General features: G+C 35.6%; 1 protein-coding gene across 5 annotated transcripts in view; it reads right to left on the reverse strand.

Annotated features, from left to right (window-relative positions):
• The window catches only part of GRIA4 (glutamate ionotropic receptor AMPA type subunit 4), a 226733-nt gene that overhangs the window by 36546 nt on the left and 169416 nt on the right, over nucleotides 1-20771 (reverse strand). For all 5 annotated transcript variants that reach the window (XM_032207899.1, XM_032207979.1, XM_032208142.1 and 2 more), the window contains exons 10-13: nucleotides 18516-18722; nucleotides 11683-12053; nucleotides 10130-10328; nucleotides 4675-4922 (exon numbers count right to left, since the gene is read on the reverse strand). In XM_032207899.1, coding sequence (XP_032063790.1) covers nucleotides 4675-4922; nucleotides 10130-10328; nucleotides 11683-12053; nucleotides 18516-18722 — 1025 coding nt within the window. The remainder of the gene's footprint in view (nucleotides 1-4674; nucleotides 4923-10129; nucleotides 10329-11682; nucleotides 12054-18515; nucleotides 18723-20771) is intronic.

Genomic DNA, 20771 nt, shown 5'->3' on the forward strand with positions numbered 1-20771 from the left:
TTGAACAATATAAGGCACATCAAAAAGTGGTCATACAGTAAGCATTTGCTTACAAAACAACTAGCACACAGAAGCTCCACTCCTGCGAAAACTATGTTTTGTCAAGATTCATGGATTCCACAGTACAAAACCTTTGAAAAACTCTAGTGAAAGAGAACTGGGCTCTATCTCGTCATAGCGTATTAACAATTTAACAAATTAACAATCTTTGACAGTGAATGATGATCTGGGAAATCTTTCTACAATAAGATCCTTATACTCCAGTCTCTGAAAACATCAAGGTCAGAATTTGATAAAAAGTGTACTATCAGATTTATTCTTATTTTCCTGATTGTTTCATGTCAATGAAAAATGTCCAAAACAAAGAATAAGGAATATCCCATCCTATTCAAAGTCTATCAGTATTTTGTATTAATGTGCATGCATTATCAAAGTTTTCCTTGAAATGCACATTTCTAACCAAGGGACCAGACTGGATATATACATGAAAAGCAAAGGAAAACACTGTCAGGTTTAGTATTACATGGAAACTTAGAACTGCAATTTTAGAGATTTACCTGAAAAAAAATAGGACTAGCTAAAGTCACTGAGATAAAGACAGTAGGTTGTAAAGCCCACAGATACCTCCATCACAACAGATCTTTTTTACCTTATTCACATAAACTCACAGGCTTCTTCAAGTAAAAGGTCTCCACCACAGAGCCTTCTCTTAAAGCTCTTTCAAGTACTGCACAATTGTATCAAATAGGCAACTGCATAATATATTGACAGAGCACCCTGAGGATGCCTTTTTGCACTCCAAGCTCTCTCCAGGGAGCTCCTTCCTTGTGAGGGATAGAAACTGAAGTCCACAGCTTTACTCACATTGCACTTCTGCACTTCACACCAGTTGCTAGAACAAACAGAAAATTGGATCCACATCACCTGCTTCAGTGGAGGAAGAACTGGCACTTTACCTGGTGTAAAGAGTCAGCTCATGTCACAGGTTATCTCTTTGTGGCCTTTTTCTCCTTCCTTGCTAGAACATGAACAATTCCATCTAAAGTCAACATGGAATTATTCCTTTGCTACATTAAAAGAATAAAGACTTGAATAATGAAATATAGAATCCTAGATTCATTTCTATAATCACTCTCTGTAATTGCAAAAGCAGGAACGTAGTGCTGCTCCGGATTTCATCAGGTTGGTGAAGGACCATCACCAATCTCTAAAATGCATCAACACATTTATCCACGTGACAGTTTTTAATTATGCCACTCTAACCTAGTAGGACTCAAAGTGTCTCACCTGACACTGATAATCCAACCAGCTTTCACTCATTCACACTGTACATGGTGGGCTGCAGGCCAGGCCAGCACAATGCCCTCAGTTAAAGCAGTCATGGCAACAATGACAACTCCCGATGTGTTAGCTTAACCTGACATCTTTGCATCAAACAGCTTCAATGTACAATAAAGTAGAAAAAACATTTAGTGTACCTTTAAGACAACATTGCCCCTAATTCCTTTTTCATTACCTCTTAAGAGTGAAGAACTTTTGTGTTCATCACTATTCGGACTTGTCTATGATGTCTACATATCCAAAACAGAAATGCACAGGCATGCAAGGCGCAGGATTTGCATAGTACAAGATCTGCAGGTACTGCCCTCTAGAAACACAGATAGCTGCAAGTGGCAAGGCAGACAAGCCAGGGGTGGTCCACAATGGCCATGAGGCCGTCTTCCAGTGACACCACATTTACAAAGACAGGTCTTGCTAAGCAGAGAAGTGGCATTCTGTTAATCACCTTTCAATACACCACCTTTGAAGGAAAAAACTCATTATTTCACGCTGATTACTACACAGTAGTTTTGGACAGATACCTACCGTGGTGGGAAGAGGAAACAGTAGGGACAGCTGGGTAGTGCTATGAGAGAAATTCAATTTTGGTTGTGACCAGAGTCTTCACCCTCAACCACACATTCATCTTTAAATGTTAACCTTTTATCAAGTTATCTAGAAATGGATATCACTGAAAGGGAGGGAAGGAAGGAGACACACCTGATGTGTAGAATGGTATTGCCCAGTGAGCATAAAAGAAACACACATCAGGCATTTCCCATTCTCTTCCATCCAGTGATATGCATGAATCCTACTACTCCACCAGCACTGAGAACAAATCAAATTAGCCAATAGCTACTGGTTGAACACTGCACGAGTGTGGCATGGAACCCAGTAAGGAAGAGTTTCAAATTAAAATCCACTATTGCGCTCATGTGTAGGGTCATGAGCAACAGAGAGAACCGTCCCTGGATCACTCTGACAGGTGGATTTCATCTGCATGAGCGAAGTGATGGGTGTGTGCTCTGTAATGAACATGGGAACAGTGATGTGATGGCAGGGAACCATCACCAGTCCTGTGCTAAAGGAAAAAAAACTGACAATGTTTCCCCCACTTTCTGTCTGTGCGACATGTGTGAAAACATACAGTTTGATTCTCCATACACTCACATTAATTTTATGCAGCTGTTACTGTATTTTCAGTGAAGAAACTCCTGATTTATATTCATTATAGGTAGGAGGAAGATTAAGAACAGAATACCTCAAGTGAAATAGGTATTCAAAGAGCTTAGTAAATAATTTGCTATGAATAATTCATTTGAAAAAAATTATATTTTCCCCTAGTCCTGAACAGCCCAGGAATAGAGTGTGAATGTTTAACATTTATATGTTACTTGTAATTATTTGTGAACTACATCAAGTAATCTGTGGTTTACACATAACTCAAATAGGAAATTATGATTATTAAATAAAACATAAAATTTACAACTCCCACAGCAAATTATATCTTTTGACTAATTTATGTAATGATCTTAGCTAGTCTGCCCTTCATGAATTTCAAACTGCATGTTCAATATCTGCAATTATCTGTGCAGGCAGCAGTTACGTAAGTCATCTGACCAGTAGCAGTCACACCACCATGTGAGATGCAGTCAACATAGAAAAAACAGCACACTGTACAGTTTCAAACAGTTCAGAAAATACTGAAGCATGCAGTTGAAAATTAGAGCTGAATCTTTTCCCTTCAAAAGCACATGGGTAGGAAACTTTTCCCCTCTTCACTCAGCACTAGTGTCTATTGATGTACATGGATGAGGTGGTAGGAACGTGAGGTGTTGCTTACTCTTTCTTTTTGTCCAGAACATTAAGTTTGTTTCTTAATGTTTTTTAATGGGTGAGCAGCACTGACGTGTTGCTTGAGGTTTGTCACTGGGGCTGGAGAGGGAATGGGGTGCAGCAGGAGAACAAGCAGTTTAGCACATGTGAAAGAAAGGCTTGGGAAAGGCATGGATATTGACAGCCAGTCGAGACAGCTTGAAAGAAGATTTGGTCCGATTTTCAGGTTGGGTAAGATTCTCCCTTTTTGAAACATATTTGAAGGTAGGAGGTGAAAAAGTAAACATAAAAAATGTTAATCCCATTGGCTTCATGTTAGTTGCTGATCCCAACTTAGACCATACTGTAGCCTCACTGAAACATATGGGATCTTTGTCTTCAGCTGGGCTGGAACCAGGATTTCATACTTGATCTTAACAGTAATGGATTTTCTTTTATTTATTTTGTTATTATTAAACTGTCTTACTAGGCCCTCCTCCTTCTAAACGTAAATGCTTGTTTAGATGTCTTGGACCTATTATTCCTGTGTATTTTTATCTTGCCAGCTAACCAAACCTGATATAAACCCGTTTCAACCCTTATTTGTGAGAACATGGGTGAAATCTGTGCAGTGGAGTACTGGTTGCTCCGTGATCCATTTCCTCTCCCCAGCTCACATCCACCCTACCGCTGTAAGACACCATGGACCACAGCCCCCTACTTTTCGAGTTGTTCTTATGGTTTGAATAAAATTGGCAAGTCTACCATAGGAAAAAGACAACTCTGTTTGCCTCAGAAGACACCACAATGGTAAATATTGCCAATTTTAACACAGAACTAGTGCCTATGCCTCTGTTTCACTCAAAAATTGAATGAAAACCAAATGATGATGTTCTCTCTGGTAATCAAAAACTTTCCTACTTGACTGAGTGTGTCTGATACCAAGAAAACAAAAATACTGGTAAGTTTGAAGGCAGTACTGAAATGCATAATGCTAAAAACATAAACTTTTTTTTTTTTTTTTTCCTAAATAAGAAGGTGCTTTAGTAAAAGTACTTTAATGAAGCTACTTTAATGAAGGAATGATTGCCTTTAAGTGATGATATTTGAAAAAAAAAAAGATATTACAAGCAACTTCTTATTCAGAAATTAGCAGCCAAGATCAATAAACGAAACATAACATGTAGGCAGATACTGATGTGGATAATGTATGCATAATACTGCTATAAAGGGTTGAATTTGGTGAAAAAGCTGATGAAATAGAATAGGTGATGTTAATTCTATTGAGGCTGACTTCAAGTAGCTAGTGTTCAACCAGTTTGGTTTTTATATGGCCTCGAAAGATATGCCAACTATAGCTGCTAAATCCATATTGCAATTAGAAACTGTTACCTTTGTTGATCAACAAAATATGAAATGGAAGAAAAGAAAAATAACATACCATGTTCACACACAAAACAAAAAGAGCTATATCAGGGACATCAGGGAAGGTGGAATACTATAACAACACATTTTATATTGTTATACTATTCCACCCACCTTAATGGAGAACCCTTCGGTGTGGCTACGCCATATCCTTTCGAATCCAGATTTCCTCCCACTTTCATGGTGTCACAAGGCTTTCGTTGCTCAATGTATTCATTCATGGTAGACTCCAGCAGGAAGGCAAACTTGCCCTTGGATTTGCGGACACGAGCTACGCCCTCTGCAGTAGTCCTAGTGAACACTGATGGCTCTGCTGATTTCATGTAGGTCCACATCTTTTCATACACTGCTATTTTTGATCTCTGGAGAAAATCAAAAAGAAGTTAGAACAAAAGAATGTTGCAACATTTCAGAGTGGCACTATTCAAAATAAAATCAATAGCATTTAATTTTTCAAACAAGTGGGGTTGGGAAAATCTGACTTGGGTAAGGATTTTTTTTTTTTTTAATTTCATGACTATTAAAAAAAAAAAAAATACAAATACTATAAAATCACATATCATGTTTAGGCCCAGTTAGCCTTCATCAGTTACAATAAAGTAACTATATAGCTAAGCCCTGAATTTATTGTTAGGTTAAGGCAGTTCACGTAGTCAGTGTTATAAAGTGTCTTTTAGGGAATTATATGCAAAATACATATACATAACCAAGTTGGGAAAGAGAAAAAATAAAATAATCCCCCATAAATACTGAGATAAATCTGGAGACAATTCTTAGCTCTAACACCTGCTTCTTACAGCATTAAAAGTACAATAGCTTAAATAAGATTTCTGCTTATTTGGTAATTCAGAGTCCAGAATTGATTCAACTTACATTCAGAAAGTCTGCACAACATTTCAAGACATGGGTCACAATAAAAGATGTAAACATCAAACTTGATGAAATATGCTATTAAAGGAAACATAATTCTGGGAGTATTTTGTCTTAAAGAAATATTAGGTATGTTTTTAGAACTGCAGTATCAGTGGGTTTATTTCAAAGACTGATCTTGCAAGTAATTGGGTAAGAAATATGATTGCTCAAAGAATGTGCAAGAATTCATGGCTTAACTGGAGATTTGCCTGGCTTGGAAGGTGTGGTGGAATCACAAATAAAGACTTTAGCAAAAATAAAATTTAAGCAAAAAAATAAAACATGTATTAAAGAAAAATAGGAAGGGAAGAATTTGAAATTGGAAACCTCAGTGGTAAGACTACTGTCATGATGAGAAGCTTCCCATGCTTGTTACATTAATTCAGCAACTCCTCTGCTTCATCCAGCAACAGCGATATGTATATGCATAGCAGCAATGTGTCAGCTGAACATTATCTAGTGTTTTTATTTAATGAGAGATGGCATTTGTCTTCTTTTATGCATGGTGTAAAAAAGACTGTTTCTACCCATGACTCAAGTCAGCTTTTCTCTGAGTCAACAAAAATTTCAAGCAAAGTAAGGACTGATATGTGAGCCCATTCCTATGCTATGCTGAGCACATCAGGAAAATATTAATTATTATAAGGCCCCAAAACAAAGGATTTTGGAATATTTAAACAAATATAAAGTCTTATCATCTAGGTGTTATTTAAATTTAGAGTGGCTTAAAAAAGCCTGGAACCAAGCCTTTGCATAGGTAAGAGTAATTTCCCTGAGGCACTTCCTTTTAGCAATTAATGACTGATTGTATTATTACTTAGAAACTGGTTTGTTACTGAAGTACATCCAACTTGAATGTAAGACACATTTAAACGGAATTGTTCAATACAAATACCACACAAATTATCCTTTCTTTTTTTTTTTTTATAGCTTGTCTATATGCACCATTTTATCTGTCAAACACAATAAAACTTAAATGAATAATAGTTGTGTATGTCCATAATCACATCCTGACTTGTCACCCTCTCTTTCAACTGCAGACACATCTACTTTTCATTTACATAATAGTGACTAAGAGCAGAGCCTAAGCCAAGAAAGCCATGTGTTCCTTTTGCTTTATACTACTATAATTTCATGGATTTAAACTTACAGGAAGAAAAAAATGGAAGAGAACAGTAAGGAATCAGGCTTAATTTCAAGAGTATTTACTTGCCTTTGTCTACCTTCACTTTCAATCACTTACACCTTAAAATTCTTATAATGAGATAAACATATAATAGGTCACTATCCTTCAAAACTAAAAACATGCTACACATAAAATAACAGTATTAGGAATAAGAAATTACACCCTAAACCAATTAAAAAGTTGCATTTAATTTTTTTTTTTTTTTTTTTTTTTTTTTTTTTTTTCAGGATTTAGTTTCCTTTGCTTATCAAGAGACAAAAAATATGGAAAGTCTAACAAGTCATCTGCTCTGTGAGAATGTTCTCCCAAGATTTCATTTGTTAACATTCAACATATACATGTCAACTCGGAGTTAAAACTGAAGAGCGAACCAACAGATATTCCTTATTATCATACTGAGAAAACTTTGTAGCTTTCCCCTGCAGTCAGTCAGGCCAGAATGATTTTCTTTTAGGGCTTTTTCTGAGTAAGACTGCTAAAGCTAAGCTTTTTCCTCTTGAAGAAGCTGCTTTGAAAAGGCAGCTTGTTCAAGCTGCTTTTTTCAACTCTTGCTGTTTCCAAGACATGGAGTAAGAGTAAACAGCCGGTAGAATCAAAGTCTTATTTTTCTTAATGATGTCTTTAAAATGACTTTTTCTTGTTCTGTTTTCAGTCTGGATTTAAAGCCGAATGAATAGCTGTTCTGATTTTCTGACATTTTGATCAGAAATGATCAAATGATAAAAAAATGTCCTGAAGGATCAGACTCATCCAGACAGTAATCACTAATGGAAAAGTTACCCATGACTCTAATTCTAAAACTGATGATGTTTGCTTCCAAACCAAAGAAATAATAAAAAAGAAAAAAAAAAAAAAAGAAAAAATCTGTTGGAATTGGGAAACCTGTTAGAATTGGGAAATAAGCCTTCTTGTACTATTGTTTGAGGCGAGGTCTGAATTTATACATTATGCAGTTTTGTCCATCAGTGATATTTTATCTTTGTCCCTGTTTTGTGCAAAACATTTTTTAGAAATATTGCATAAAATAGCATTAGCAATTACTGTACTTCTGCAGTGATTAGAAACCAGTTGATGACAGGGCTTCAGTTATGCCATAAAAAAAAAAATAAAATCATAAATCTAAAACTTGATAAAGCATCATATTCTGCATCTGCAACTTGGGAGTGTTTGGGGTTACTTTTAATGTTTCCTTTTATATTTTGAAAAAAAGACAAAAATATAAACATCGGTTTTACTTCTTTCTCTTAACACTATAAGATTAGAGTGAAATAATGTCTGTCATAGATGGTCAAAGAATATTTTTCTTTTTAAGGAGACATCTTGACAATTATATGAACTATTGATTCATACAAAAAAAGTTGCTGTTTACAGGATTAAAAATAATCATGATTTTTTTTTTTTTTTTTGACCAAGACAATTTATATGTCAAAAGACCTAACCTCTTTACTTCAAAACAATGGGTTGTAAAAATTTTTTGACACTCTTAAGAAAAAAATTCATTTTTTTGCTCTGTTGTACTTCCTTGGGAATTCATTTTTGCACCATCACATTAAAACCTGCAAGTACTGGATACCCTTGAAAATGCAAGTAGTTAAAACATCAAAAATTAAACAAACCTGCTTGGTTCCCAGTGTCATGGCTTTAACTATCATCACAGTTTCATTCTGGTGGAAAGAACTATTCAAATGCATATGCTGTGGTTACTGTCTCAACTTGTGGTATACTAAAATTGAAGTTCCCAGAATTAAATGCCTGTATTTGCACAAATTGACCTAAAGAAGAATCTATTGTCTAAGCATGGATGTAGAAAAATAATACAGAATACTTTGGCAGGCATATGATTTGAAATCAAGGCTTTGAGGGACCAAAAGCTAAGTTCCTACTACCTGAGTAAAAAGAATTATGCTCTGAGAAAGCATCTATAACTTCATATTTAGGTGTATAGCAACACACTGGCTATAGAAGAAGACAGGTGTAGACATCTCTCACTGAAACACATCCTTTAAAAATGAAGTACCAAGCATCCTAGAAATTTATGTGGAATTCTTCTAGAATTGATGTAAAGAGGAATATACTCTAAAGGGTGACTTATGTAATCATAATACATTTGTCCCATACAGGATATGTTAGGGTGCTTTTCTTTCTGCAATGTCTACAGAAGAAATCTAGAAAACTAACTTAGACTAACCTCCCTGGACAGCTTCATTATGTGAAGGCTGAAGTATTGTGTGTTCATTAAATGCCATTTGTGTCTTATAAGACATCATCATTTTATAGCTAAAAGTATGCAAGAAAATATCTTCAAGTTCCCTCTGGGGCTATCACTTGCAATAAAACAGTTATTTCACTACAGACCTTTTGAAGGACACTCAGCAGCTGCCCTGGAATTGGTACTGCCTGTAGTTCACAAATTCCATTCATAATTTGGTTAATGACTGAGTGACTTCAGTTTGGCCAAGCTGAAAACAGTCAAGCTACGTGGGACACAGAACAGTTCCCTTTCAGTAAGACAATAAGAAATTATCGCCCCATCTTCTTTTCCTCTAAAAATGGCCTAACCTCTAGCTTTCAGATAAATAATAGTCCTGAACAATTTAATTTCCAAGGAAGAATTACTGGCTTACAACATTTATTCAGAGCCATGTTCAAACACACCTTCAGTCACCTAAGCTTAACTTTCATCTGCTAGAGATATGAAATAAAGCAGGATGGGTTCACAGAATCACACAGAATCACAGAATTTCTAGGTTTGAAGAGACCTCAAGATCATCGAGTCCAACCTCTGACCTAACATTAACAGTCCCCACTAAACCATATCCCTAAGCTAAGGTTGTTTATGATGTACTCTGTGATGTCCAGGCTTCCTGTTTTCCAGCTGGCAAAGGAAGAGGATTACATATAACCACACAAGCACAGGAAAGCAAATGAAAATTAAGTAATCAATAGAGACAGCACAGACATATAACTGCTTATTTAGGCTATTTCCTAATGCTACAACCACATTCCCCCAAGATATATTTTTTCTTTATTATTCATCTGAAAGTCAGCAAATTAAAAAATGCATTTCCTATCCACCACTCAAGACCCTAAAGCAAAATGCACACAGCCAAATCCATAAGTAGAAGCAAAACCTGCAAGACTGCATGTTATCATCATAGAGCTTCAATGCTGCACATCATTTCAGTGCTGTAGCTTCAAATGAATCAATAGTGCAATGCTGCTTTAATTATCACTGGCTCCAGTATCCCTTGGGGCAGCTCTTTTCCCCATTGTGACAGAATCAATAAGCTTTCCACAAATTAAAATAACTGGAAACTCCAACAAATGGTGTCAGGGGGTAAAAATGTAGATAAAGTATTGCAGGAGTTACAAAGCATATTATATATGATTGCAAAATAACATTTCACCCTTCCAAACATCTTATCAGAGTGGTCAGTAGAGAGAGCTGTTCTAATGGATATGTTAACTTACTCTGAAGAACTCTTTGGTTGACCCTGAGTCCAGTGTCCCGTAAGCAATTTCAGTTTGTTTGGCAAGGTCTTCTGCACTTTCTATGGGTGAGACCATTCGCTCAACAGTCAAGAAAGCAGCGAGGTTAGCGGTATAGGATGAAATAATGATGAGCGTGAAGAACCACCAGACACCTCCAACAATGCGACCTGAGAGGGATCTAAACATGAATAAGATAATGCACATTTTCCTGTCTCTTAAGCCACAAAGAGAGAAAGAGAGAAGGCAATGTTATTACAGAACACGTCATTATGTAACAATTAATGGGAGGGAGATTATTTGCTCTTTGAATTCTAATATATGCATTTTCTCTTGAATCTTAATGCCTATGGTACAGAGTCCACTGTACTAAACACATCACACATATACAGAAGTATGAATTCTATTGAACAGTAATCCCAATATTCTTATTATTTCAGAAAATGCTTAACATGGAAAACATTTTGTCAAAAATCCTGGGTAGATAATCACTTTTGGGAGACAAAAGTAAAGCATGGTAGTTGCAAATTAGTAGCTTTCTATGTTTTGTCACTTAAAAAAAAAAAAAAAAAAAAAAAAAAGCCTTAGCACATAGGTTATATTGGCTCTGGGATTAAAATGTTCCTGTCACCCATACAGCATATGTTCAATTATCACAAACTTATCAAACATCCTACAAGCTACTATAAAAATTTGACTTTTTCACTTTTTTGTTATTTAAGAAGCAAGTATCTAGTGGAAACATATTTATGTTAAGTAAAAAATATATTTTCCATTTTAACACTGGTAATTTGATGAGAAGGCTGTTGAAGAGTAACATATTAATCTAGAATTAATCAATTAATCAGCAGCAATTTTATTGCTAACTTCAATAACAGCAGAGTTAAGCCAATGCTGAATGCTGTCAAAATCTCACTGTTAATACAAGTTTGAAAGATTGGGTCATAATGTCAAAATAAGAAGTTGTAGTTACTGCACACTAAAGTTCCAGAACATCTAAAAAGGTTGAGAAATTCAGGACTGGGGTCACATATTACATCTCAGGTAACCTACTCTGTAAGGTCTAGTTTGGCAATACAAGGTGGCTTCTCAGAAACAGATGATCAAATATTGTCTCTCTTGTAGACAGTAATATCCTGGAAGCAGTGCTACAGATCTTAATAGGGAACAGAAATGGGACATTCATTCATGCAAGGCAAATACTCAGCATAATAGTGTGCATTTCATAATTGCAATACAATGGAATTAATTTAGCAACAACACAATTCCTCTGTAGTCAACTCAGTGGAATTGCCCCTGTGTGTACCTGCTGTTTCTGAGAGCTGTTTGTGATTTATGCACTTTGACATATGTAAAATAATAATGTCTGAAATTCAAAACAGATTCTCTGTTGCCCTTATCACAGCTATTAAAAAAGAAAAATGAAAAGACTTCCTAAAGAATGAACCTCAAAACACTGCCAGGAAAATAAAAAGGAAGATTTTATGCTTCAGTGTTGAAGATAAAATGCAAATGTAAAAAGATTTGACACAAACCTTGGGGAAATATCACATCCTTGTTGCATAAAGGCACCCAGGGAAAACCAGAGGCTGTTGAATATGCCAAACTCATTGGGAGGCTGGTCACTGGGTCCTTCTTTCCCATCCTCTGGTTCTTCTGTGTGCCACTCATATGGGCTAAACCTGCTAACTAGGAACAGGACCACACTGACACCAATGTAGGCAAAGACTATGCACATCCAGATCTCATACGCCAAAGGGTCCAAGAAGGAAAACACTCCTGGTTTAGATTTCTGGGGCTTTTTGATCATAATGGATATCCCCAAACTCATAAAAGGCTTAGAAAAATCAATGACCTCTTCTCGTACCAAAGTGATGGTCAGAGGCGCAACAGCAATCTCTGCTTTCTATAAAGAAAAAAGAAATATAGATGTATATATTAATTGGAGATGACTTATACTCAGCTAAGCAGCTAATTCCAAAAGTATGTTATCAACATCAGAACACTGTGGCTTATGTTCTTTACACCATGTTTCTGTTTCTTTCTATTACAGTCAATATGCTTTTAGTAAGTCATATATACATTGCAGAATTTTATTTTACAAAATTACAGAAATACTTTATTTTCCTGCTAAGGGGAAGACTCTGAGATCTTGCAGAGGTGAGCAGCAGTGTAGGTAGATAATTTTAGGAATTAATTTAAAATTATTGTAAAGGAATTAAAGTAAGAATGCAAAACAAGAATGGCCTTATTGTCAATGAATGTATAGAAATTATTTTATAAGATCCCAGAAAAAGTTATTTATTATTGTATTTTCATAAGGTACAATCATTTTTATGGGCAAACCAGCTCGTAGTAACAAGTAAATTTGAAATTCTGTGAAGCAGCAAAGGTGATTAATTAATATCACAATGCCATAAAACTACACAAAATATCTTGGGGGAAAGATAGTTCTGTAAGAATGAATCAAGTTTTAAACAGTGTAAAAAAGCAAGTATACAGAAAATAGATGTGCAAAATTATGCAAGTAAAGGATGGAAATTGTGTTGAATCCATTTCCATCAGAAAGAGAGAGAATTTTTTTTCTCTAAAATTTTTTATAATGAAATGCCAGTCTTGAATGAATCATTACCAATGATGATGGTGATTAGGACTGCTAACAATGATGTCTACATTAACTATAAAGGTATTGCAGCTGTGCTAATGTGTAGGTTTTTGCTCAGTCACTCCATATTACACCAAGGTTTACTCCTTGCCTTGCCTTGCCCTGCATGCTAAAGCTGTCATTATAGCAGTATATAAGCTGGGAATTGTAAGAGCAACTGGGACAGAATATGCACTGGTAGGAGAGGAGCAGAGATGCAGAAGCTGTTGAAACCTTTCTCCTGTTCATTATCCCAGGAGGACTCACAAAGCAGAGCCCTGACTCTCTGGCTACCCTGGACATCTTAGCTGATGGGCTAAAGAGTATATTTTAAAAATACTTCATTTTTGTTGTAAATAAGGTGGACCCAAAACCTCCCTTCAGGCCTCAATATATGAGATAATCTTCCTGTATATCCCCCCATCCCAGGCCCAGTTGTCTTCACAGGCACAAGGGAGCTATTCATAATATAACTGTCTTCTTTTCTTTTCTAAATACTCAGTTGGCCCAAATTCATCTTACTGAGCAACATCTTCAGATACAGTACATATTCTACAGTTTATCAAATCATTTAAGCATGTTTGCCTTTTAGTAAGTTCTTAAGGATATTCATATTCAGTAAAATACACAAGGATATATTTAAATCCCATCAATTTCAATGAGATTAAAACATGCTGAAAATTAAGGATGTGCTTAAATAGTTTGTCTAATCCAAGTGTTACATAAATAGCTTGTATGATAAAGAAAAAAAGAAACTGCAGTATAAGATATTTGTCATCTCAAAACTTTAAAACAGATAAAAGCACTTAAAGTAATATGTTCTTGTTATTTTATATACAGTTATACATATATATATATTATGGAATTTAATTTAATACTAATGCAATGTATTTTTTTTTTTTTAATCTGTATTGGTAGCTGTATAATTTTGAATAATTCAAAAGAAATAACTCATTCCAATGCAATAGCCCCAAAATGCAAATTTATATTTAAAGTATTAGATATTAATCATCAGGTTATATCTCGCATTCTGAAATAGTTGTGATGCAAACACTTATCATAATTTTATGTAAACTTATCACAATTTAAGCAATACAATTAAAATCACAATTTTGCAAGTGTATCAGACATTTCTGGTGCTAACAGCTTGGGTAAACATAATAATATCACTAATTCTCTAAATTTTAATGTAAATTCTGTAATATAGGGCATTTTAAAAAATCTTACTTCTTGATGTCTTATAATTTCATGAGTCTGACTGAAATAAATTATATGCTATCAGTAAAAAATATGAAAAAGAAATAACATCTAAAATATATTTTAAAATGTTCTGACAGTTGTAAGTAGATTATGGTGCCTGTAGTCTAAGGACTGTATGATGGTTTGGTTTACTGGCACTGCAGCATATTTTTGTGTTTCATCTCACTCATCAGTTCCTTTTTCTAGAATAATGGTTTCTGTCCTTAAGAGTCAGTTATTTTATATCCCTAAATTTTAGTTGCTGTGAATGCCTAATGTGGAGTCCTTGAAATGAAATGGCTCAGGGAAACTGGGATCTACAACTGCTAATCTTTGCTGTATTTGTCACCTAGTGGTATCTTTATTATTGCTTGGTATAAATGTTCATCTTGGTTACTGGGCTTCAAAAGTGTTGGCTAAGATTTGATTTTGTGTATGTGTGTGTAGGTCTGCAGATTGTGACTGGCCTTAAAACAGGGATCCCTGAAGGTCATTAGTTTTTATGATGTAAGGTGGAAAAGTGACAGCACCATTTTGGTGGTAGCTGTGGAGATTAATTTAAAGACCTAATTAGCACTCTGCATGTTGTATGCGAAACATTGGATGAGCTGCATCTTACCAAATTAAAATGCCTGCAGAACACATGCAGAACTAGAACTACATCGGAACAAACCATCTATGCTACGCTAAAGAGTTAAAGAGAAGAAATAGGAACTTATTCCATTTCACTACAGTAGCAGTCTAATGTCAGATTGTTCATAACAGATAAATCATTTTCATGTCAATGAATATAAGTACACAGATCACAATTAGATGCCTAATACTTGGAAAAAATGCAGCCTACTGAATCTGATCATACTATTTACAATTTTTGTAGGACTACTGTGCAACATGTTAAGGTTTGCATAAACTCCTTGTTGAAAGCTAAATAGTGACAATAGCTGTGCATTACAAATACCAGTGTTTCTGCTTTGCTCAGTTAATGTACACCATATAATTATGGATTTAAATGATTAACAATATAACAGTTGTGCAAACTACTCATGATTTGGTTCCCAGTGAAATTTATTTTGACAAAGACTAATGATACTTCACACTTGAAACAACTGCATCTGTAATAGCATTTCAATCAAGGCTACACCACTATAAGTACAGATGGATTCTGCACCCTTTCAATTCTATACAATGGGACTAGATTAAGTTTGGTGGTAGAGATTTTCACTTTTCCAGAACACATTACTGCAACCTTGTGAATAAAATCTGCTTGGTGCAAGCTGTATGAAGGTAGTAGAGCTGTCTGAGAAAAGCAGCAAGTAATTTCAACTTCAAAAGCACGTAGCTTCTCAGATTTTAAACAGAACTGAATTCTGACCTTTTGTGTTAAGCAGTGAAAGAGTAGCATTTTGTGTCAGGAGAATGAATATTTAATTGGGACTGACTATTACTGCATTTGGAAACACCTGTTACACATGGTTAATGGCATTTCAATCCCAGACAGCATTTCTTTCCGAGTAAGCTAGTTATCATCAAGGGCTACATAGTCCCACGAGGGACTATGGAGGGCATTTGGATATATCAGGGACAAATGAACAAGATTTCCTGATAGCTTTTAATATAGCATTGGGAAAAACTAATAATAAATAAATAAAACAATCCTTGCCACAACCTGATGTGCGTATGGGTGTCGAGGTAACATGGGATTAAATTGGCACATGCATCCACCCTTGGTAACACAAGTAGGGCTATGTGGCATTAGTGGCACCAAGGCATTGTGGCATGGTGGAAAGAACAGGGGAGGAAGGGAGTATCTTATATGGCGTGGGAAATGTCCGCTCTCACTGGTTGACCTGAAACCATCTATTTATCCTTTAATTTACCTGGGGATTAGTATCTGTAAAATGTTTCCCAAACAGGTTGTCTTGATACCTTGCTAATTCAGTTGCAAATTATCTCAATCCTGGCTGCATATAAAAAGCCTTGCTTGAAGCACACCCAAATACTCAGACTATTTGTGATTATGATTTGGGGATCTAACAGAGAAGATGAACATTCCCTTACAGCAGAGCTTTGCAGGAAAGATGGGCTGATTTTCTTGTTATTCTAAGTGTAACAACCCAGGGGATCTGCTGCTGTGGAAATCATCTGGCAAGGACTCAAGGAAGTTGCAGGTAGGACGGTCTTCTTGATTTCCCTCTGGAAACCTTAAGCAGCAAACTTTTCCATGTTAACAGGAAGAATGATTTGCTTTAAAGCTACACCTGTAAAAGTAAATGTGATTGAAGGAGCTCCTGGCCCTAAGGCTAGCTGGCATGGGACAGGCTGCATCTCCACCAAGAAAGTCCTTCAGTCTCCAAACTAGGATGTCTGCATTCAAGCTGCTTATAGTGAATGGTCCGTGCCCCATGCTAGTGTCCAGCTGGTCCCAGAAATTGTTTTGGAGAGTAATTATGGGTCAAAAATACACCAGAGACCGTTGTAATAATTTAGCAGATTAGGCAAAAGAGTTCCAGTGCTCAGAGGAATTCCCTGGTACCACTGACATACTAGGATAGAAATAGCCTAAATAAGCTTTTGGATGGTACACTAAATATACTGGGTGCAGAGTGCTCTTAGTTCTTTTAGTAAAAAAGCATCCCTGAGAATCTGAGATTCCCAGAGCTCAACTCCAAAAACAAAATCAGACTGCAGCCTTCCTAAACAGACAGTTGTGCAGGAGCTTGTTACTTGGCCATCAAGCTGAGCCTCATTCTTTTCCATTACAAAAAATGAAGTGTTGATCATGTATTGTGGGATGTCCTTTTTGGGCAGTTCATTTGCAACAAGTTTCTTATAACTGTGAGCTTCCTTGCTTTCATCTATGTCAACATCAGCAGGTCACATTCCAGTCAGTACTGGCATGAACCTCTGTGTGAGCTTTCCAGCTGCACTTTGTATTTCAGGCTAGTACTAGGGATGTTTGGATGTCATGATGTAAATTTTTCAAGACAAGTAAAAAGAAAGAAAGAACAACAACAACAAACCTTCCAAAAACAAACATAAAACTAAAGTGTAATTTCAAGTTTCCTATATAATTTTTAACTAGATGATAGGCCAACAAAACAGCTTTTAAAACTCTATGGTATTTGGGCAAGGGAATTTTCTCACAATTTGTAAAATTTCTCACGTTTTAAAAGAAGCTACTGATGTAAAACTGCATAGTCATCACATATATGTGATGGCTACTGGAATTAAAAGCCAGATAAGAAGTTGCCAACATTTTGATAAAATGTCAGAAAATAAAACAAAACAAACAAAAAAAAATCCCTTGATTTTTAACATTCTGAGAGTTGAGCTGCTATCTAAGCCACTAAAGAAGATAAACATGCTTAGTGATTACTCAGTTTTCTCTTGTGAGGTTGGCTCCTTCAAGAGCTTCCAAGGACACATAAGGTTTTGTGAGGCTGGTATAATCTTCCCATTACCACGTGGAAAGGAATCAACAAACTCTGGGGCATTGTTCTCATACTCTTACAGCACACCATCTATTTCATGTTGATGAGATCCCTGAACTGATGCTAACAGAGAAGACTTTGACCAAATTTATCAGTTTTACTTGATAGAAAGGAACAGAAAAGATGTTGCTAGGAAAACCACCAGGCTTTTTCCACACATGGCCCTATCCGCCACTAGAATTTTAAGGCTCTAACCAAAACTGTAACATATGAATTGGTATGCTATTGTTTTTCATATAGGTTGAAGCATGTGACATATTTATTGGTGGAAATTTTCTCACCTAAACAATTTCAAAAAAATTATTAGTTTCTGTAAAAATTCTGATTTATTCTCAGTACAGGTATCAGCAGATGAAGTAATCAGCAAGCACATCTCTGACTTTTTGCTACTTTTGGTGACACCAAACACTACGAGTATTTCTTTGGGCTTGTTGGAACTATTTTCTTTATTACAACTTTGCCAAAAGAATTCTTAATTATTATCCTCTTCAGAAGAATTCTCCAGATCACTGTATAATATATGCTGAAGGGTCAGGTTTTCTTGCTTATATGCCACTCTGCTTATTATATATCTTAATATGATGATGGATTCTCCATTTTTCAGACTAGTCTAAATATCTATATTTTCTCAAAGATCTGTCCCCATTCCAGGAAAATGAGCAAATGACTGCTATTCTTCCCAACTAAGTTTAACAATGTATCAGGAATACATGGCCTCAATGGCCCTCTATTATTTCTATTATAATGATAACAAACTTTTAAAGGATGTAGGAAGTCTGGATGTTCTAATGTCACAAGGTACTAGTTGAATAAACAGCAGAATTTGCATGACGATATTTAATTTTCTCTTGACAATAAATGAAAACACAGAGATATGAAACAGAATTCTGTTTCTTTTCTGTGACCCCACGGTTTAATAAAATCACATATACTTCCTATTTTATGACTAATGCTACAATAAATTAAAACCTGCTTCAAAAATTGATATGCTTACCCCATAAACAAGTTCTCCCACCATCCCATTCCAGATTTTTGTCTCTGGATCCCTTGCTCCATATTTTCCATCAGGAACAATGGCAATTTTGTACTTGATACCAATATGTTTTGCAATTTCTGATGCCAGATCTACACAGTATCCTTCAAACTTGTCATTCCCTTCAAACGTATCATGGTTTTTCTTGAACATAACATATGGGGCTTCCTATAATGAAAGAAGTAGAACTGTAAAGGAGAAGTATACAGAATATACTCTGAAAAACAACATGTAATCTAACGATGGAATAACACATTTTTTATCAAAAATACATAAATAGTATTAGCACATTTAAATTTAAATATATGAGCAGAAATCCTTCTGGAGATACATTCTATTTATACTGTAATTTGACTTACGCATTTCACAAGATTTATCAACCTTTACAAATTATAAATACAAAAAATACCCAAGAATACATATAAATTCTACTTTGTGCTAAATGAAAGACCTTATTGCAGTGTATATTAAAATTAAAGTGTGAACAAAATTTGAAGCTGTACAATGCAAATGACTGTGGGATAATGCAAGGTATAAATTATGCTTTTGATTTCAGTAAATAAATATATCCTCTAACATAGTGTGGTTACTCTATATGCAATTTCAGGTGCACAGCCTGAAGTATTTATTTTCTTTGTGTTAAGAATGCATAGTAACTCAAAGGCTATATATATTTTAGTGAGAATATGGAAATACGTTCCAGAGGAAACACATATCCTGCCCTTTGAATAAACAGTGCATATTCTGCATGGTCTTTCAACATGAACCTAAGCATGAACCAAGCAATATGCATGAATAAGCACCATATTAAGCTGATACTGACTTTATGCACTGCAAGAAAAATATCAAAATACCATTTTGGTTGGTGAGTGTCATTAAAAAGAACAAAAGCTGTCTTGAAAAGTGGATCTTACATTCCCTGTGTAAACCATATTATCACAATAATAGTGAACATTATGTGATTGGGAAATTAAGGTCACATTTTTCTATTTGGCTCTGTGTGGATTCAGACTTTAGCAATCATTATGTAAAACTATAGTTCCTGGTGGTATTTTAAATGACTTCACATAATCCATATTAATAGTCAGTTCCAGATAAAATGCTTGTCACTAATGTCACCCTTTGTTTGAATTTACATCATAAAATACTGGCAACTTCAATTTTCTCTTAGGCTATAGCTGTGCTGGCTCTTGGCAAATGTGTTTTTTTTTTTTTTTTTTTTTTTTGACCTTGGTAGTCCTCTGCCCTAGTCACATCTTTCCTACATACCTAATTAATACAGTAATAAAATAAAGGTAAATGTGTAGCTTAGGAATTTGTTTTTCATTAACATTACATGAACAACAGTGGTAAGCAGCAGCAATTTTGTGACATATTGGGTGTTTAATAAGCAAAGATATGTGGCATTACATGAGGAATGTGAGGACAGCACAAACAAATTTCAAATATTTTCAGTATGCCAGGTATATTTATTCTTCCAGACACCAAAATGTAGTTCCTATTAGCTGGATCTGAAGCCACCCAAGAGAACTTCATAGGCAAGTCTGAATGGTATATTCAACCTGCTATTGAAGTGTGAAAAGGCAGAAAACTAGAAAAGAGAGAGATTGTGTGTGGGAGGCACTATTCCCTTTACTTAAGAAAATTTACTCCCTGTAGTAACTGGGCCCAAGACACACCTTAGTATAAGGGCAGAAAAATGGGGCTTTGTGTAATGCAAATGGAGAAAGTTATGTAGTTCATTTGCTTTACTGTGACAGAAACATCCTAGATTGAATTAAAACAATTTGGGAGCCAGGAAGCAGTATATTTTCCTTATATGTAGAGGCAGGTTCTGAAGTACTGCAAGAATGTTTCACTATCATGTGTAGCCTCAGAAAACCTCTCCTCTCATCATCTCCTTCTTATGATACTTTCTACTATGGAAATGCCTTTGTGGGCCACAATCCCTTAGCAGAAATTCAGTGTTGGAGACTGTTTACGTGTTGCCAACATTAATTCAGCTAAGGAACCATGCAGCATAGAAAAGCACCCACTTCTAAACCCTACCTGGGTACCTGGTTCCTTGCCCTGTATATACATAGGTAAAAGACCAGAAAAATTTGAAGGCCAAAACAGCAGATTGCTCAATTTCTTGATCACTGCATGGCCAAAGATCACCACAGACCTCTAAAACTGGGGCAATCACAAAAAAAAATCTGTTACCACCCTGACGCG

Source organism: Aythya fuligula, chromosome 1 (assembly GCF_009819795.1).
Source record: "Aythya fuligula isolate bAytFul2 chromosome 1, bAytFul2.pri, whole genome shotgun sequence".
NCBI classification, from domain to species: Eukaryota; Metazoa; Chordata; class Aves; order Anseriformes; family Anatidae; genus Aythya; species Aythya fuligula.